We start from the raw sequence: 16,881 nt of genomic DNA, 5'->3' as shown, positions 1-16,881 counted from the left end.
CAAGTTCAGTGAGAGAGCCTGTCTCACAGGAGTAAGACGAGGGTGGTAGAGCCGGGTGGAGAGTGATACAGTCAGACACCTGACGTCTTCCCCAAGTGTGCATGCACACACGTGCACAAACCAAGCCCCCAAGCACACACATGACACCTTTGTTCAAAGAAAACTTTTGAGAAGTTTTCAACTTAGTAGCTAAGTTTCAACTTAGTAGCTACCCAAGCTGGACACAGAAGAGATCAGCCACAGAAACACAGCAGTTCTATGATGGACTTGAGCTAAGAGTGTAATTGAAGAAGACGGGCCTGACGGTTCTCACCATGCTAGGTGCTCAGTTGGGAAGGAGTGTTTGGTTTAGTGTGAGGAGGGGTTGTGGGTGTTTTCACAATCTCTACATGATGGTGCAACTCTATAAAACAGTATAGCATTCACATATGTTCAAGGCACATTCATTATTTTTTTTTCCCCTAACAGCGAGAGTACTTATTCAGTCCCTCCTTCCCAGAACCTCCATCTCTTGATTTTTTTTTTTTTTCCACTCAAAGCACAGGTGTATATAGATTTTTAAGATCAGGTGTCTGTGGCTTCCAGGGGAGACAGAAAATTCGGTAATCTTCTGTACTTACTTCATTACCATGAGGCAAGAACAATCCATTTCTTCCTGACAGCTAGCTGGCAGCACAGATGGGATTATGATTTGGTGTGTGCATATACCTTGGGCACCCCCTATGGTTCTGAGCTTCCAGAACAAGCCATGCGGCTTTCCTATGTCTTTCCTAAGAGCTTGTTAATGGTGGGCATATTTTAATTTCTCCCAAATGTAGCATTACTGCAATCCCTACATTTTTTGTTTACTCCTTAACAGTACTAGAGGAAGAGAATGGGCCATAAAAATAATACATCCCATTTGTATAATGCTGCACAGTTTACAAAGCGCTTCCCCGTGCACTCCGCCTTACAATGCTCACTGCACTCCAGCGAGTCGGAAGGTAGAAATTATGAACCATTGTGAGGACTGAGAAACTGAAGCCCCAGAAAAGGAATGCCCCTCAGGTCTCACTATCACTGTTGTTAAGCTGACTGATGAGGGCAGGCCGCTAGCTCCCCCTTCAGGCCTGTCAACAGCTGGTCTTGGCAGCCAGATGAAGATGGATGGGAATGGAGGTGAAGACCTTGCCCTCCGGTCTTTACCCATGCAGGGCCTACACCGCTGCTGCCGTTTCTACAGCGTGCAGTGTTCTGGCTGGGGAGAAAGTGGCTGCCCCTGGCCCCTGCACAGAGACCCTGAGTCAATTGACACAAATCAACGGAGCAACAGCAAGCCAGAGAAGCGTGAAGGTGGGGAATTAGCAAGTGGGGTGCGTGCTTTTCTTTCCTTTGTTTCTCCCGAGAGCTGTGGGGTCGTTTCTCAGTTGTTTCTTCAGCTGCTGCCTCGTGGACTGGACCTAAAAGGAGCCTATACAAGTACATATTAGTCATCTTGTGGGAACCAAGGAGGCCATTCTCACCTTTAGCAAAATGATGAGCCAGAGTTAAGTCAGAGGCAGTGGTTTGCACCGGGGATAGAAACCTGATGACCACCACAGAATGGAACACGGCCCACACGGCACAGCCTCACCCCTCAGGGAGCAGCTCTACCTCAGGTAACACAAAGCAGAATGGCTGCCCTTCTGAGTGCAGCCCCCGGAAGCAGTACATTATCTTCTGACGTCATTAACTACTCTGCCCCCAAGCTCAGTGGAGTGATGTTAGCCAGCTGGACCAGGTAGGGAAGACAGAAGCCCAAGAGAAGAACCGGAGGTCTTAGTGATGGTGCAAAAGCAGGTGGTGAAAAGCAGCATGCTGGGAGAGCAGGGGCCTGAAGCGAGAATGATTTAAATACACAGGAGCTGAGATGAGACTTCAGATAGGCAGCTGCAAAGCCACTGTCCACCCTCGCTGGCCTGGCCTCCAAGCCAGAGGAGAAACAGAAATGATCCAAGGGCATTAATTACCCAAAGATGATGTTAAGGGCCACACAGCTCAGGGAGAAAAAGCCAGGTGGCCCTCTGCCTCACCTGGGTAGTTGGGGCAGCCCCCGGCTGTGGAGCCTCGCGTCCAGCGGCCATTGAAGAGTACCAGGTTCCATTTGTGCACCTCTTCACTGCTCAGAGAGTCCGGGGACAGGTTGCATATCTCTAGTCGAGAGAACTGCTTCAAGAAATCCGAAAAGGACATCCTGAAGAACAGAGGAGCCGGAAGGGAGCAAGTGAGTGGGCTGGACTGGAAGAGAGCTTAAAGGCCCAGGAAAGAGCTCTGTCCTCTAGCAGCTGTGGACTGACTGAATTCCTTCCTACAGCCCAGTGACACAAACATACAGGGCTACTGTCCGCATTTGTCACCGTGGTCAGTGTCTTAGTTCCACAAGAATCTCCCTCCTGAAGCTACCAGCCACAGACTTGGCCCCATGAACCAGAGGAAACCCCAGGAGATGATGTGAATGTAGCTCTCACCTCTAGGCTGGATGACAGCTACACTCACAAGAGGCTCATTCCTAAGGAAATTCTTCATGATGTCCAGTGTGGAGATGTCCTCTAAGACATTCCATCTTCTGCAGGGCACACCCCCACACACACACCCCAACAAAGTAAAGAATCCTGTTTTGACTATAAGCTAGGCCTTAGAAACATTGTTTCAGGCTCACAAAAGGCAGACAGGCTGCTGGCCAGGCCATGTTGTGGGCTGGGTTCCACTGCTTTAGACATGAGGATAGAGGTAGAATTATACTAGGGGAAGGGACAGAGAAAAACAAAAGCCCCTATGCTAGGAACCTTGTTCACATTCCTGGAGGTCCTGAAGATGGAGCCCCGTGTACCTTGGAGCAAGCTGGGCACTAAGGGGACAGCCCTTCAGCACACGGCTTCTCACCAGAACTCGCCATCTTCTGCTCTCTTGTCCAGCTCGTCTTTCTTCCTGGGATCTATGTAATTCCACTCGGGTGCACTTGTGGAGGGGAGAAAAATGAGCCAGAGGTGGTCATTCCTGAGATGCAAGCTGTTTACTGCAGCTAAATGTCTCCCCAAAGGATGACACATACGATGCACCCCCATCGAGGAAGGAAGACAGGTTGGACCTGGTGTGAAGACCTGGGGGAGGGAGCCAAGGACTCGGGCTCCTGCAGGGGTGGCCTAGGGCATGCAGCAGAAATGTGATGGCTTTATTCTAATTTTCACCCTCTGGGTGAGTTTTACATTCCAGTTAAGACTCACAGACCTCAGACTATAAGAACAAGGAAGTCCTGTCACAAGAAAGGCATGTATTCCTGTATCCATTAATACCTTGTCACTCTCATCCTCTACCACACTGGAGCCCAGCCAGCTCTGGGTACATAGACTGTCCACTTCCTAAGCCTACAGCTTTGATTATGAGGCCTAGTTTTATTTAAAATAAAAAAAAGCAAAACTTCCATGAAGTAATGTCACCCATCATCCTTCTGGTGGCCTCTCTGTGACAATATCCATGTACTTTGCTCAAATGCTGTCTACAGCTGCCTGACCTTTAGAGCTTTGGATTTTCCTGAAATACATGTGCAGTATCTGATAAGTGGCCAGTGTTAGTATCAATCCTAAAAACAAACAAGAGCTCTTCCCTGAGCACACTCAGCAAAACCCCGCTCTGCCCTCCCCAGCGGCGAGCACAGCCAGGCTCAGCCTCTCGCTCCACCTGGCTCTTAGGTGCTTGGAGACCAGCAGAAGCATCCTGGGGCCTCTTAAAGGCATCACAGCATCCGTTCCATCAGTACTGAGTTCCACAGTGGAGAAGTCTAGATCTAAGCTAATCTCCCAGTTGGTTTCATTTTTGCTGTTCTCATCTCAAATGTAAACAACACAGCTAGAGACTGGCTGTGTTTAGGCCCGTCATCTCAGGGCTTCCAAGCCCCTCTCCAGCTTCTACTAGGTCACTAGCCCGCACTGTTCTCTGACTGGCAGAAGACATTGGGGATGTGGATTTCAGAGCACAGCCTTTCCAAGACCTCACCTCTCACCTCTTCTGACTGACTCCCCTTACCATGGATGGGCAGCCCAAATGCTGTCCTTCCAGCCAGTGGTCAACACCCATGTAGTCACAGAGGAACTCATGGTGTGAGTGACCCTCCCATTCATCACTGCCTGGGTGGGCCACGGCTCCCAGGACCAAGGCTCTCCCGGCATCTTTGTTTCCTCTTGGTCCTGAGGGAGCAGTGTTTGTGGTATGGTAAGGTCAGATTGCAAGTGACTGGTTTGATCTTGTAGCCCCCAGTGTGGTAGGCAGGAAACAGGTGAGCCTTCAGCACTAGACACAATCCATAGAGCTGCCAAAGTTTCAAGTGCCAAAGGAGAAATCCACAATCAAAAATGTCAGCAGAGTGGTTTCCATGCTTCCTTTCCCGTCCTGGAACCATGGAATATCATTCCATAGCAGGCTGTGGAATGTACAGAGAGCAAGTGATGCAGAACCCAGTGAATGTTGAGTCTCATGAGGTGTGGTTTCTGCTCCATGACACCTTTGTCCAAGGATAGATGAGCAATGGGAACGAGGAAGGAAGACTTACTCGTCACTCCAGGCTCCCGACCACTCCACTTCGCCCCATGGGTTCCTCAGCCTGATGAGCTTCTCTGGGCAGCCACGGAAATCCACCTGCAAGAGCCGCACACCACAAAGGCAAACCACCCCATATCACCACGTCCGCTAAGGTAGACCTGGGTAGGACCGTTTCATCGGTCTGTCACTGGTCCATATATCCAGGGTGGGCATATGTCTGCTCACATCTCTGCAGGGAAAGGGTGTCTCCAAAGTCTAACTGTATAAACACCCTTAGGAGCTTGTGGTGAAATCTTGTCCCTGCTGTTATAGGGTTTGCAGGTGGAGCTCTCAAGGGATTAGAACAAGAGATAGGACTGATGTTCCTCTCAGGACTGGATTAGTTGCTAAGAGTGTTAGAAAGCAAACTCAACCTGTCTTGTTTGCCTCTCTTCTGTGTTTACTTATCCTTCCAACTGATGCTGTTAGGAGACTTCCCAGCTTCCAAATGCATGAGATAAAAAACAACAACAACAAAAAAAAAAAAAAAACCTCTTCCTTAATAAATCATTCAGACTCAGGTATTGTGTTATAGTAACAGAAAATGGACTAAGACCCTACCTCACCCTACTATTTCGTAAACACTCAAGTATGCTCCCCCATGTACCCCTGCACACATGCTGGCATTCACACACCCATAAACATGTCAGTCTGCTAGTGTTTATCCTCACCATTTCCGTTACATGCTAGCCCTAAGCTTCCTCATACATATTCATTTCATGTTTATGGAGCTGACTTGATTTAGGTATCCCACATTTGATGGAAAGACATGTAATGAGTGTTGTCACCATTGCCACAAGCAGCAAGAGCTGGAGTACAGGTGTGTGGCTGTTTCTGCATCGATCACTGGGAAACTCGAAGGAAAATTTCATTTGCAGGATGTAGTGCCGTCTAGACTGATGTTTTACCTTAGTCATATCATCCACTTGTTCCTGCTTTTAACCATAAACCAAGTGATTCAAATCCTAGTTGGACATAGGTAGACCATATGAAATAAAAATCATGAATGTTATAGGTCATACTGGGACCCGAGAATGAGGAATATCTATGCGCCTTTTCCTTGTTAAATTATCCTGAACACTGGAGTGTTCTTTTAGGGACCCCTGTGGGTTTATACTTCTTTGCCTACATAAACATTTGTTTGGAATGTGTGGAGAACCCAACTGACAGTCCCTATAACTTTTCTGACTACACATCAGAAAAGAGTCATATTTAATTAAAACCCGAGAGCTAGAACGCAGGGTTCTTAGATACTGCCCTCGGAGAAGTTGAGAGCTATAGCAAACATGAGTTAACATCTGTACCAGGCCCTGAATCCAGAGAGAATGTTGCCCCGGGCAAGCAGGAAAGCTCAAAGGCGACCTCAAAACCCCTCAGCGTCACCTCCCACAGCCTTCTTGGGATGCCCCAGACTTCTGCCAACCCTCACCCCTTCCTACCTCTTCGACTCCAGTAACAGAGTATGCGTGACCCTTGACCAGCTTTTGCCTGGTGGTGGCTTCTGCCTCGGCTGCGCTTGAGACCTGGGTCAAGGAGAAAGTCCAATCAGAAACGCTGACCCTGACCCGTTTGGAGCCAGCACTGTACTGCTTTCTAAAAGTACAGCAAACAGCCAGGGTTCTCCCAGGTGGGAAACGTGTGGGGCAGACTCGGCCCACAAGCAGAGGGACCCATCTCTAGTGAACCCCCTTTGATAGTACGCCTGGCAGGCATGAGTAGCTGCAGAGCCTGCAGTGTGACCGAAAGCATAGTCATGCTGCCTCAAAACAAAGCAAACAAGCAAACAAAACTCCCCACGATGACAGCCAGAGAGGAAAAGAGCACACGTGGGCGGATAGATAAAATCGGGCCACACTGGCATTCCATATAGCCAACCTTCCTGTCAGGGCTGGACCCTCCACTTTTCCTCAGGGATCTCCAAGTTCAACTATTGTCAGCTGCCATGTTTGTTTTCCCAAAGACAGAGATGATTTAGCAAAAAGATGGTAAGGAGAGAGCACCATGATCCAGGGGACAGGGCTGTGTTCTCATGATGGGTCCAGCCATACTAAAAAGGCTCCAACAGTTACCAGCAAAACATACCCTTAAAATGTGATTAACCCCAGTTCCCACCCACTTTCTTGATCCGCACCAGTTCCTGGATGCTGTAAGCCAGTGTGCCACCAGACAAGAGAGACAAAGGGGAGTCGAGGCTCACATCAATGGAGCAGCCCAGCAGAGAGCCAGAACGCAGGGCCTTCTGGATAATACGGTACAGATTGCCTGGAGGCTTCCTCAAGTCGTAAAACTCAGAGATGCCACCTGTGAAATCCTCAAACCCCTCAATTGTGGAGCCTCCAGTAAGAGCTTCATAGGAACCATTGAGCCTGTTGAAAAAAAAAAAATATATATATATATATATACACACACACACACACACACACACACACACACACCATCCGCAGCCTTGAGTAACCCCAATAAGGGAACCATGGACCATGGAAAGGGACAATGCCAGGACATAGGCCAGGACATAGGGACAGACCTTGGCCATTTTTGACAAGGAGCCTAGAACATTCATAGGCCACTCTTTCAGTCAGACAGCCCAGAACATGCATAGGCCACTATTTCTGACAGACACCCCAACACACACAGGCCACATTTTCAGACAGAAAGGATTTCACTAGGAACAGATCCCCAGACAACCCCTCTCCAGGTTCCCACCCACCTTCAAGACCAAGGGTAGCTCTTCCAGAATTGGCCCTGACTGCCTGGGTTTCTGGGTTGTCCAGGCACAGATAGGACTGGGGAACCCTCCATTGAGGCTGGGAGGTATCTGTTAGGGATTGCCCTAACAAAACTGGAAAGTTACTGGGCTGTCAGAAGAGAGTGACAGCAAACAAGACTAATTTAAAGAAGCCTTTGAACTTTGAGTGTCAATCAGGAAAATGGCACTCAAGAAATAAACAGAAACTTTGTTGAGTTTGGTAACTATAAACATTTCTTCTTCATCATCCTTTTGAACATTCATGCTGCCCTAAGAGCTTACCATGGGACTTGAGAGAAGAAAAACAATAATGGCTAGAGAGATATTCATATGAGACAGAGCTGGGTCTTTAAATACATATATTTTACTTATTTATATTTGTGGTGTCAGGGATTGAGCCAGGGCCCTGTGCATGCTGGGCATGCACTCTATCACTGAGCTACGTCCCCACCAGCAGAAATGAGATCTTAAACTCTCAGCCCAGATTCCCGTTTCTCTTCAGAGGGGTGCTTTCTGTATAGCCTTAGATGTCTGGATGCTGGGGAAACCTTGGCTATGGCACCCTGTGTGGGAGGGCAGGAGAGAGGCTTCCGGGAAGCTCTGGGGTCTTCAGGTTCCCCACCAACCCACTTACTTGGCGTAGGCTTTCTCCAGCAGAGCACTCCAGAATTCATTGCCTTCTTCCGAGTGGAGAAAGAGCAGCTGTCCGTTCTTGGTGGGGAGCCTGTCGTCAACGACCACCTCCACCCACTCTCCGTACTGCCAGAACTGGGGGTGGAAACGCAACACTGATCACAGGCAGAAGCAGAGAGAGCTCCTTCAGCGGCTCCGTGGTGGGGTTTTTACAGTTCGTGAGCTGTCACCAATTCATGGCACCGATCTTTACGAGCCTTAAACTCCCTGGGAGGAGGATTGGTGTCCCATCCACACACAGGAGATGTCACAGGCATCAAGAAGCATTTACTCTTTTTTTTTTTTTTTTTTTTGAGTCTGTGGAGGAAAGAACTTGCTCAACATCATCCAGGGAGCCGAAGTGGGTAACCTGGGCTCCCATCGCCTGGTCATTAGTCCAAAGTGATTCCCTCATAGCCCCATGGCCTGGAGGAAGGGAGGGGAACGGAGATGATTGGCTAGATGTCTGAAGGAATGGTTCTCAAACTGGAGCATCTATCCAAATCACCCAGGGGGAGATTCTGACGTCAGTAACTTGGCCTCACTTTCAGTGTTTCTGATTCCACAGATCTGGAGTGATATCTAAGATACAAACGTAATAGCAAAGGTCACAGGCAAGGCCTCAAAATACCTGGAAGTGGAAAATGCCTGCATAGTTCTTCTGGAAGCTCTGGTCCCTGGGGACCACTCGGTAAAGTAGCTTCTCATTCAGGGTGAGGGAGGCGATGGCTGCCAGAAGCCAACAGTCTCCTGCAAGGAATCAGAGGAGACGATCACTGATGAGGCTGGGCCCTCGCCGTCCCCATCCCACCAGAGTCTGTCTGTTGTAGACTGCTCACTTCAGCTGGAACACAATTTCTGAGACTGGGGTATGGATTAGCAACAGAAATGTACCTATCACAGTTCCAGAGGCTGACAGAATTGGTGTTGGTGAGAGCCACCCTCTGCTTCCACTTCTCTGCCTGATACACGACAGAAAAGCGAATGGGCAAAAGGCTAGCTCTCCCACACTAATAGAGGAGCACTGGTGCTTAAGGCCCGCCTCTTAATCACACCACCCGCGGCACACTGGGCTTGGGGTCTCGCACTGACTCTTAGAAAGACACACAGCCAACGAAGAGCACCACGCCGCTCCCCTAAGTCATGCAGGCAGATTCTCTCCCGGCTGAAGCGCACACCTCCTTCCTGGGAAGGTCTTATCCAGGCGTGGGAACTCTCTCTTCATCCTTATTGTTGTGCCTTCCCTGTATGCTGACCACTTCACAGTTCCCAGGCTCCCGACCAGAGCAAGGGAAATAGAAAGAGAGAAAGGAATGTATGCCTTTGTTCCATTTGGATAAATTCAGTTGGGAAAAATGGTGAACCTATTCAGCCAGGACATAAGGTATGCAAGGGAGGGAGGAAGAGAGGGAGGAAAGGAGGGAGAAAGGAAAGGAGAGATGTAATCGGCGAGTCAGTCAGCGATCAATCCTTTTCCACTTTGGCCTTGGGTAATGACAGTTTGATTTTGTATTATCTGTGTAGAGTATAATGATCCTCTTATGTTTCAGAGTTCACCATGAGAGCCTTGGTTATAATACCCTTGAGATATTGATTAGCATGAAATCATCATAATTTGAAGCAAAAGAAATAAAAGTCGAGAGAGGTTAAACTTCCCAGGGCTTGGTGTTGGTCACTTTGAATATCTGAGTGCATTTAAAAGCAAATAGAAAACTCCCTTCTGAGTGTGACAGACCATTCAATCCCCTGAAAGCCACCTCCTGAGCGAGCACCACTGACTCCTCCGGGTGACATCAAATGAATAGTCACAGGCCCTGGACACTTGCCTTAACCTCCTGAGCTGGAGAGACCAGTGTTGTGGAAGCTATATAATGTTACTCACACCTGTGAAGATGCTCGCACTCTTTGAGGGCAAAATGTCCTTAGTGTCCATCACATTCTGTAAAACAATATGCCATCGTACTGCCCAATCTTGTCTCTCTCCAGCTTCAACAAAGACTCCCAGCCACAGCAGTCTAGAGTTTAGTGAATCAGTGTTTGTTTTTCTTATTCATATGGTTCTTCTGGCTCTGACGCCTCCTTGTGTGCTCCAGGCATCACTGTCCCCAGGTGAAAAGTCAGAACACCTCACCTCAACCTTAGCCAGGGAGCCCTATTTCTGCAGTGGGCACAAGTGCAGACTCCATTAGCCAAAGTGCTGAGACTAAGTGACCCTTGAGTGTTCAGTCCTAAGTGGGACCTACAGATCAACCCTTCCCCCAGCAAGCCTCAGGAAATATTGTGGAAAACGGAGCAGAAAGAACATGCAAGCCAGAAGGTGGGGAAGAGCACTGTGAAATGCTGTCTTCTAGACGTGGCGTAGCTGCTGCATTCATGAAGTCAAAGCAGAAGACCTGGACTACCAGGTCACCAAGAGTGTCAGCAATTCCCTGGGCAGCACCAGTTAGACACAGTGGACTGTATTTGCTTAAGAAAGGAAAAAAGGAAGGAAGGGAGGAATGAGGGAGAGAGGAAGGCAGGAGGGAGGGAGAGAGGAAGGAGGGACGAAGGAAGGAAAGAGAGAAAAAGGTGGAGGCTGAAGAGATGCTCAGCAGTTAAGAGCACTCCCTGCTCTTGCAGAGGACCTGGTTTGGTTCTCAACACCCACGTGATGACTTACAATACTCCTTAACTCCAGTTCCAGGGATTCTATGCCCTCTTCTGATATCGACACTACACACACACACACACACACACACACACACACACACACACACACACTTCCTTTTTTTGAAGAACTTTTCTGCTTTTTGAAGTAACCTGCTCTTACCTCCCTCACTTCACCAACAATGCTATCCCTCAGCTGATTACAGGGATTTGAGGAGATGTTCAAGATGAAAGTAGAGATGGAGCTTGCATGTGTGCCCTGGGCCCTGTTGCTCCTCACCACAGAGGAGCTCAGCAGGGTGGTACCTCATTGACCAAGCAACTTCCCAAAAGCAGAGAAAATACGAATTCCCCCGCCACCAGTTCCCCTCAGCTCAGCTTCTTCCTATGAACTCACGTTATAATGTCATCTCTCTGCCTTTCTTTGCTTAGAAACAGAATTAAAACCTTTCCCAGAGCAACTCTGCCCTACCTGCCTGGTCTGTCATCCACTGTGAGTTTAGCCTCCATCAAACTTGAAAACACAAAGCAAACCCTGACAGCTTTCCCTGCTTGATCTTTTATTTGTCCGTCTGTACGTAAGCATGGTGCTTCCTACAACTTGGCCACCTGAGTCTTCACCCTCCAGGAACCCTGCCCTGGGGTCTACTCAGAAGGCACCTCTTTTGTCCTTTGTACGTTCTGGAGGCCTTGGTTAAACCTGTCAGTTGATTACAACACACAAGCTGGACTCCAGCTCCACTCACATGGAGGCTCTATGGTAGAGCATTCCTTGTAATTCCTGAGTAACCCCACATCCCCACCTCCACAGGGCTCCTAACCCCTACCAAGGCCACCTGATACAGCGATCTCTCATCCCTGTTCCTCTCTGATTTCTTCCTGCTGAGAAAGAACATGGAGTCTCTCTCCTGGTAGCATTGCGGTAGCTGACAAATAGAGAAGACCCAGAGAATGTATCCGCAAATGTCCAGAGGAATTCACGAGGCGCGCTCTGTCCCTTTGTGAGCCAACACTAGCACCTTACATGTGTTTGCCGCTGAGGATCTCAGCTCTGGGAAAATGCCACTGTTGATCTCAGCTCTGGGATGAAGGCAGCAGGGTTCTGCGTTGAACCTGGCAGACCTGCATCCCACCAAGATGCTTGGCTACTCAAAGCTCTGTGGCAAAAGAAGACAGCAGGTGAGAAGGGCACAGTCCCCAGGGAAAACACCGAAGGACTGCTCTGTGATGTCTGAAGCAGGTGACTTCTCAATGAAATCAGAGATGCTGCTCAGGCTTCCTCATCACAGGTGTGACCCCATCTCTCTTCTGATGTGAAGATTCTCACTCTCAGTCTAAGCTGCTGTAACACCCCACCCCAAGCACTTCCTGGGCATTGCAGTAGAGCATGTCAGAAAAAAATTCCTCAATGGCTAACACTGAACAGGTCTGTCCAGCCAGCTGAGAAAGTTTAATTCATTCTCTCTCCTGACATTTAGCAGAGTCCACCCAGCTACCGTAATAAGCACAAGGAATCCAAAGAAATGCCATATTTGGATCCCTGCCAATTGCTACATCAAGTGTGAGTGGACCCTCTTGGCAAGGATGGTTTTTCTAACGTGCCCAAATAAATGTGCTTCCTTTCAAAGGTACTCCTAAAATGGCAGCATTTACTCTCTTGTTTAAAATACCTCAGACACATGTTTGAGGGACCTACCTCAAAGACATGGCACCTTGCTCTTTGAGCGTAGTTTTGATTTCCAAAAGCAGTCTCAAAGCTTTGAGGTTCACGTTTGCAGGCAAATGAGGTAGACCAGAAAGCTGGGGCTTGTCTCCACAGACAAATCTCTTACCTCCAGTCACTTTCCAGCTGGTGGTCACCATGAGTTAGCATCCCCAGCAGAAAAGTGGAATTTGATAATAGCACCTGCTTTCCTGATGACTCGTGGCAGATTTACCTACCCTACTTTTTCTGCCCTTTGTTATTCTCCTATCTTCTTACCTAGGAGGTCGGCGTTATGCCTGGAGATCCAGAGGCATCTGGCAGCTGTCCCAGAGCAGCATGGGATGGAAGTCGGCATGTTTTAGAGAAAAGAGCAGAAGCCCAGTGTATGTCTGGGTTTCTAAATACCAGCACAGAACCAGCCACCTCTGGACTCCTGTCACAAAAGTATCAGCTCCTCATCCCCACCTGTTTAAGACACGGTTAGGGTCAATGATGCGTGCAGCCAACCTTTCCCTGGTGCAGTAACTAAGTGAATAGTGTGCCTTGTAAACTGGTTCTGAAGAAAACTCCATTAAAGGAGTTCTTTAAAATATCAGGATTATGGAGAGTTGAAATGTTATTATTATGCACATTATTCTATACACTGGATGGGCTGTGTTCTGCAGACACTGGCTGGATTGTCTGATCTCCACAAAGGATCATAGACTATGGAATTACAGAGAGTAACATTTGCACATGGCACTCAATCAAATGAAACATGGAGGAGGAACATGCCAGGAAAGCCCAAGCCCTCTCTCAACTTTAGCAGACATGGACATGCTTCGAGGGACAGGAAGGATGCATTTGTGAGGGACTGGGATGGTTAGTTTAATTGTCAGTGCAACACAGTCTGGAACCACCTGGAAAGAGAATCTCTGGAAAGCTGTCTAGACTCGCTGGTTCTTTAGGCATGCCTGTGAGGTGGGTAGGAGAGGGTTTTGATTATGATAATCCATGTGGGAAGACCCAGATTAAAAGTGGATGGCACCGCTCTACACTGAACGAAAGAAAGAAAGCAGACGAAAGTGACGAAAGAAAGCAGAGCACAGCAATCACACATTCTTCCTCTCTTAGTTCCTGGTGGTGGATGGGACTGGCTGCATCAAGTGCCTGTCTAGACCTCCCACTGTGATGGACCAGAACCTGGAATTATGGCCAAATAGACCTTTTCTTCCTTAAAGATGCTTTTGTCATCATATTTTATCACAGTGACAGGAAATGAAACTAAGACAGGGACATAGGCATCTCTGTCCATTTCTTTTTCTTACTGTAACAAAATACCTGAGGCTGGGTGACTTATAAAAGAGGGCTACAGTTAGCTCATGGTTCTGGAAATCTGACAGCGTGATACCAGCAAATGTGTCTTGATGTTTCAACTCATGGCCATGAGCAGATGGGCAAATGGGTGCAAGCAGAGGAGAGGAAAGAAGCCTGTGGTGGCTAACTCATTCTCCAGAAGAAGTCACCAATCCCTCTAAATGACCTTGAGCAGCCTTACCTCTCCCAAACCAGCACAATTCAAGAGTCTCAGTGGGGACTGACTATCCAAACTACAGAAACTGGAAAAAAAATTGTTCAGATAATGTGGGGAGGGAAACGAAGAGACAGAGAAACAGAGACAATGATACAGAGATAGAAAAAAAAAAAAAAGAAGTGTAAGCAGGACACCGTGCATATTGTCAAGGAGAGGGGGAAATAAAAGAGAAGTTTGGGCAGAGGAGTCTGGGATTGTTCTGGCCCAGCCAGAGACTAACAGATAAGAGGACTGAAGAGCCTGTTCTCTCTTTATCCAGGGTAGAGAACGAGCTAGAAGGTCTTTCGTGAACAGCAGACACATGCAGGACAGAAATGACTTACTAGAGGGAGCACTGGCGACAGCCTTCCCCATTAGTGTCTCTGATTGGCAAGAGAGGGGGTGTCTAAGGAAGCTTGGGAAGGAGTGGGCTTCACCAGAGCCACAGGAGGCAGGGATATGAGAACGCTTACCAGGACTAGCGCATCCACAGGTGCTAAGAGTCATCATCATTGATTAGGAAGAGCTTTGTCTTTAAGATAAAGTTCTCCAGTCTAGAGAGAAAGCTCAGCAGTCTAGAGTGTTCACTGTTCTTCCAGAGAATGGGGGTTGGGGTCCTAGCACCCACAACCATCTATAGCTCTAGTGCCAGTGGATCTAATGCCCTCCTTTGGCCTCAGTGGGCTTCTGCATCCATGTGATAAACATAAACATAAAAATGATTTTGTTTTTAAAGATAAACTTTGCATGTTCAAAACAGGGTACATACCCACTTGGGTGTGACACTTTTCAAAGGAGAGTTTTACTGAAGATAAAGGGTCAAGAAGGGATATTGGTTGTTGACAGGTTTGGGTTTCACGAAGAATGTAACTCAGAATAAGAAATCCCACTGAAGGCTGAAGGTTCTTCTTTTGAAAAGGCCAGAGGGAAAGAGATTTCTAGAGCCTTTTCAGGTTGACCTTAGTGAAGGGATGCAATTCCTTTAATGGAAATAAAACATAAGATGTAGGTATGACTCCTGTTTCTGCCATTTCCTAGCTGTGTGGACCCAAAAAAGAGGCATCACCTCCCTGAGCCTTGGTACATAATCTACTCACTCAGGAGTGTTACTAATTCCCATTGGGAATCAAATGGAATCTGTAACAGCTAGGATGCAGAATGTGGCCATTGAATTATAGCTCATTAAATTACTGTCTCTCACAAGAAAGAAAAGGCTGAGAAGTAGCTGCTAGAGCAGGGCAAGAGGCAAAATTATCCCAGTGTGACATCTGGGCAAGCAAAGGAAGAGGACATAAAGCAGACAGGTTAGCAGCAGGACAGATATTGCACATGAATTTTGAGATGATAAAGACTGAAAATTGATCATTGTAATATGGAGATCACCGGTGACAGTAGCAGAAACATTTGCTGTTTTACTCATGTTCTATGTATCCAGCTGCTCAGGAGGTTAAAGTGAAAGGATTGGTTGCTCAAGACTAGCTTGGACAATATAGCAAGAGCCTGTCTCAAAACACAAAGAAACAAATGATAAATGAACAAATAAATTAAAGCCTGCCTATGTCAATAGCCATTATTATTATAAGATATAGGTAGCAAGAACTCAAGCTTAAAGGAATTTCTCAAACACTAGGTAAAGGTGCTTCTAGATTGAAGGTAGATGAGAAGGATGGGGGGAAGGTAGACACTGGAACCCAGTAGAAGGACCTTCCTCACCTTGGGAAGTGTAACGACTGGAAGAGAAATATTCCCTGGAAGAGATATTAAGACCCCAGATGATTTGAAGAGGAAGCCCGCACAGTCTTTACGCCCTCCCCCCAACTCAGAAATCTAGAGGCAGATAAAAAGTGGTCACATGGAGTGCTGAGGCACAGAGACCATGGGAAGATGGTACATGGTGTCTGTGTCAAGGAGAAAAGAAGGGTAGGTCCATCCCCCTGCAGAGGCTATGGAGTGGCCTCAAGATGAAGAACTGATGTCCTCTGTGGATAGAGCTTATGGGCACTCAAATGGAGCTTCTTCATTTGTTCTGGGCCATGGTGAACCAGGAAAGACCATACAAGATACCATCACCTCTTCAAGAAATCAGCAAGGACCCTGAACACAGTGCTAGGCAGTACAAAAGCCATCTGATACCTCTTCATTGCCAAGTCATTTGGCCTTCATTGTACCCAGCTGCCATGTTGGGGAGCAACAAGACATTAAGAAGAGAGGTAGTACTTATCTTAGTCTACTTGTGATGCTAAAACAAAACACTACCTACTAGGTGCTCTGTGAACACCAATCTGTTTCTCCCAGTTCTGCAAGTTGGAAGGCCAAGATCAAAGTGTTGGCAGACTCAGAATCTTTTGAGAGCCCTCTTCCTGGTTTATAGCTGAAGGATTTCTTTTTTCCTTTTCTCTCTTTTTTTTCCCCTGAGGCAGGGTTTCTCTGTGTAGTATTGGCTGCCCTGCACTGACTTTGTAGACCAGGCTGGCCTCAAATTCACAGAGATCCAACTGCCTCTGCCTCCCTGAGTGCTGGGATTATAGGCATTTGCCACTGCACCTGGCAGATGAAGAATTTCTTACCCTATCCTGACATGACAGAAAGGAGAAGAGAGCTCACCACAGGCTCTTTCATAAGGGCACTAATCCCATTCATAAGGGCTCCACTCTCATGACTTAACATCTCCTTACATTTTCAACTCCTAATACTACCACACCAGATGTTGAGATTTAACATGAATTTTAAAGGGGCAAGGAAGCCATCTATAATAATAACTCTCACATAGTATAACTATGTCTTCCAAAGAGACATGAACCAAAAACAGGAGGAGAGGGAGAGTCACGATACCTTTGATTGGCTAGTTTCTACTTCCGATGTCTACTCCCTCACTGTCGCTGGAAATGAGGGCACCCTAGCAGGCTGAAAATAGTTGAGAAAAACACAGTCTCTCTGATTACACATTCAAATGTAATGCAAAGATTT

The 16,881-nt window shown here is 47.5% G+C and overlaps 1 protein-coding gene across 1 annotated transcript in view; it reads right to left on the bottom strand.

Annotated features, from left to right (window-relative positions):
- Positions 1 to 16,881, bottom strand: part of Capn8 (calpain 8) — a 96,980-nt gene that overhangs the window by 23,840 nt on the left and 56,259 nt on the right. The window contains exons 5-11 of the mRNA XM_055609502.1: positions 8,643 to 8,761; positions 7,974 to 8,107; positions 6,791 to 6,959; positions 6,033 to 6,116; positions 4,565 to 4,650; positions 2,902 to 2,976; positions 2,052 to 2,212 (exon numbers count right to left, since the gene is read on the bottom strand). Coding sequence (XP_055465477.1) covers positions 2,052 to 2,212; positions 2,902 to 2,976; positions 4,565 to 4,650; positions 6,033 to 6,116; positions 6,791 to 6,959; positions 7,974 to 8,107; positions 8,643 to 8,761 — 828 coding nt within the window. The remainder of the gene's footprint in view (positions 1 to 2,051; positions 2,213 to 2,901; positions 2,977 to 4,564; positions 4,651 to 6,032; positions 6,117 to 6,790; positions 6,960 to 7,973; positions 8,108 to 8,642; positions 8,762 to 16,881) is intronic.

This window comes from Psammomys obesus, unplaced genomic scaffold, assembly GCF_907164565.1.
Source record: "Psammomys obesus unplaced genomic scaffold, mPsaObe1.curated_primary_1811, whole genome shotgun sequence".
Classification (NCBI taxonomy): Eukaryota; Metazoa; Chordata; class Mammalia; order Rodentia; family Muridae; genus Psammomys; species Psammomys obesus.
The sequence above is the reverse complement of the archived record's forward strand: the minus strand, read 5'-3'. Positions and strand labels throughout refer to the sequence as shown.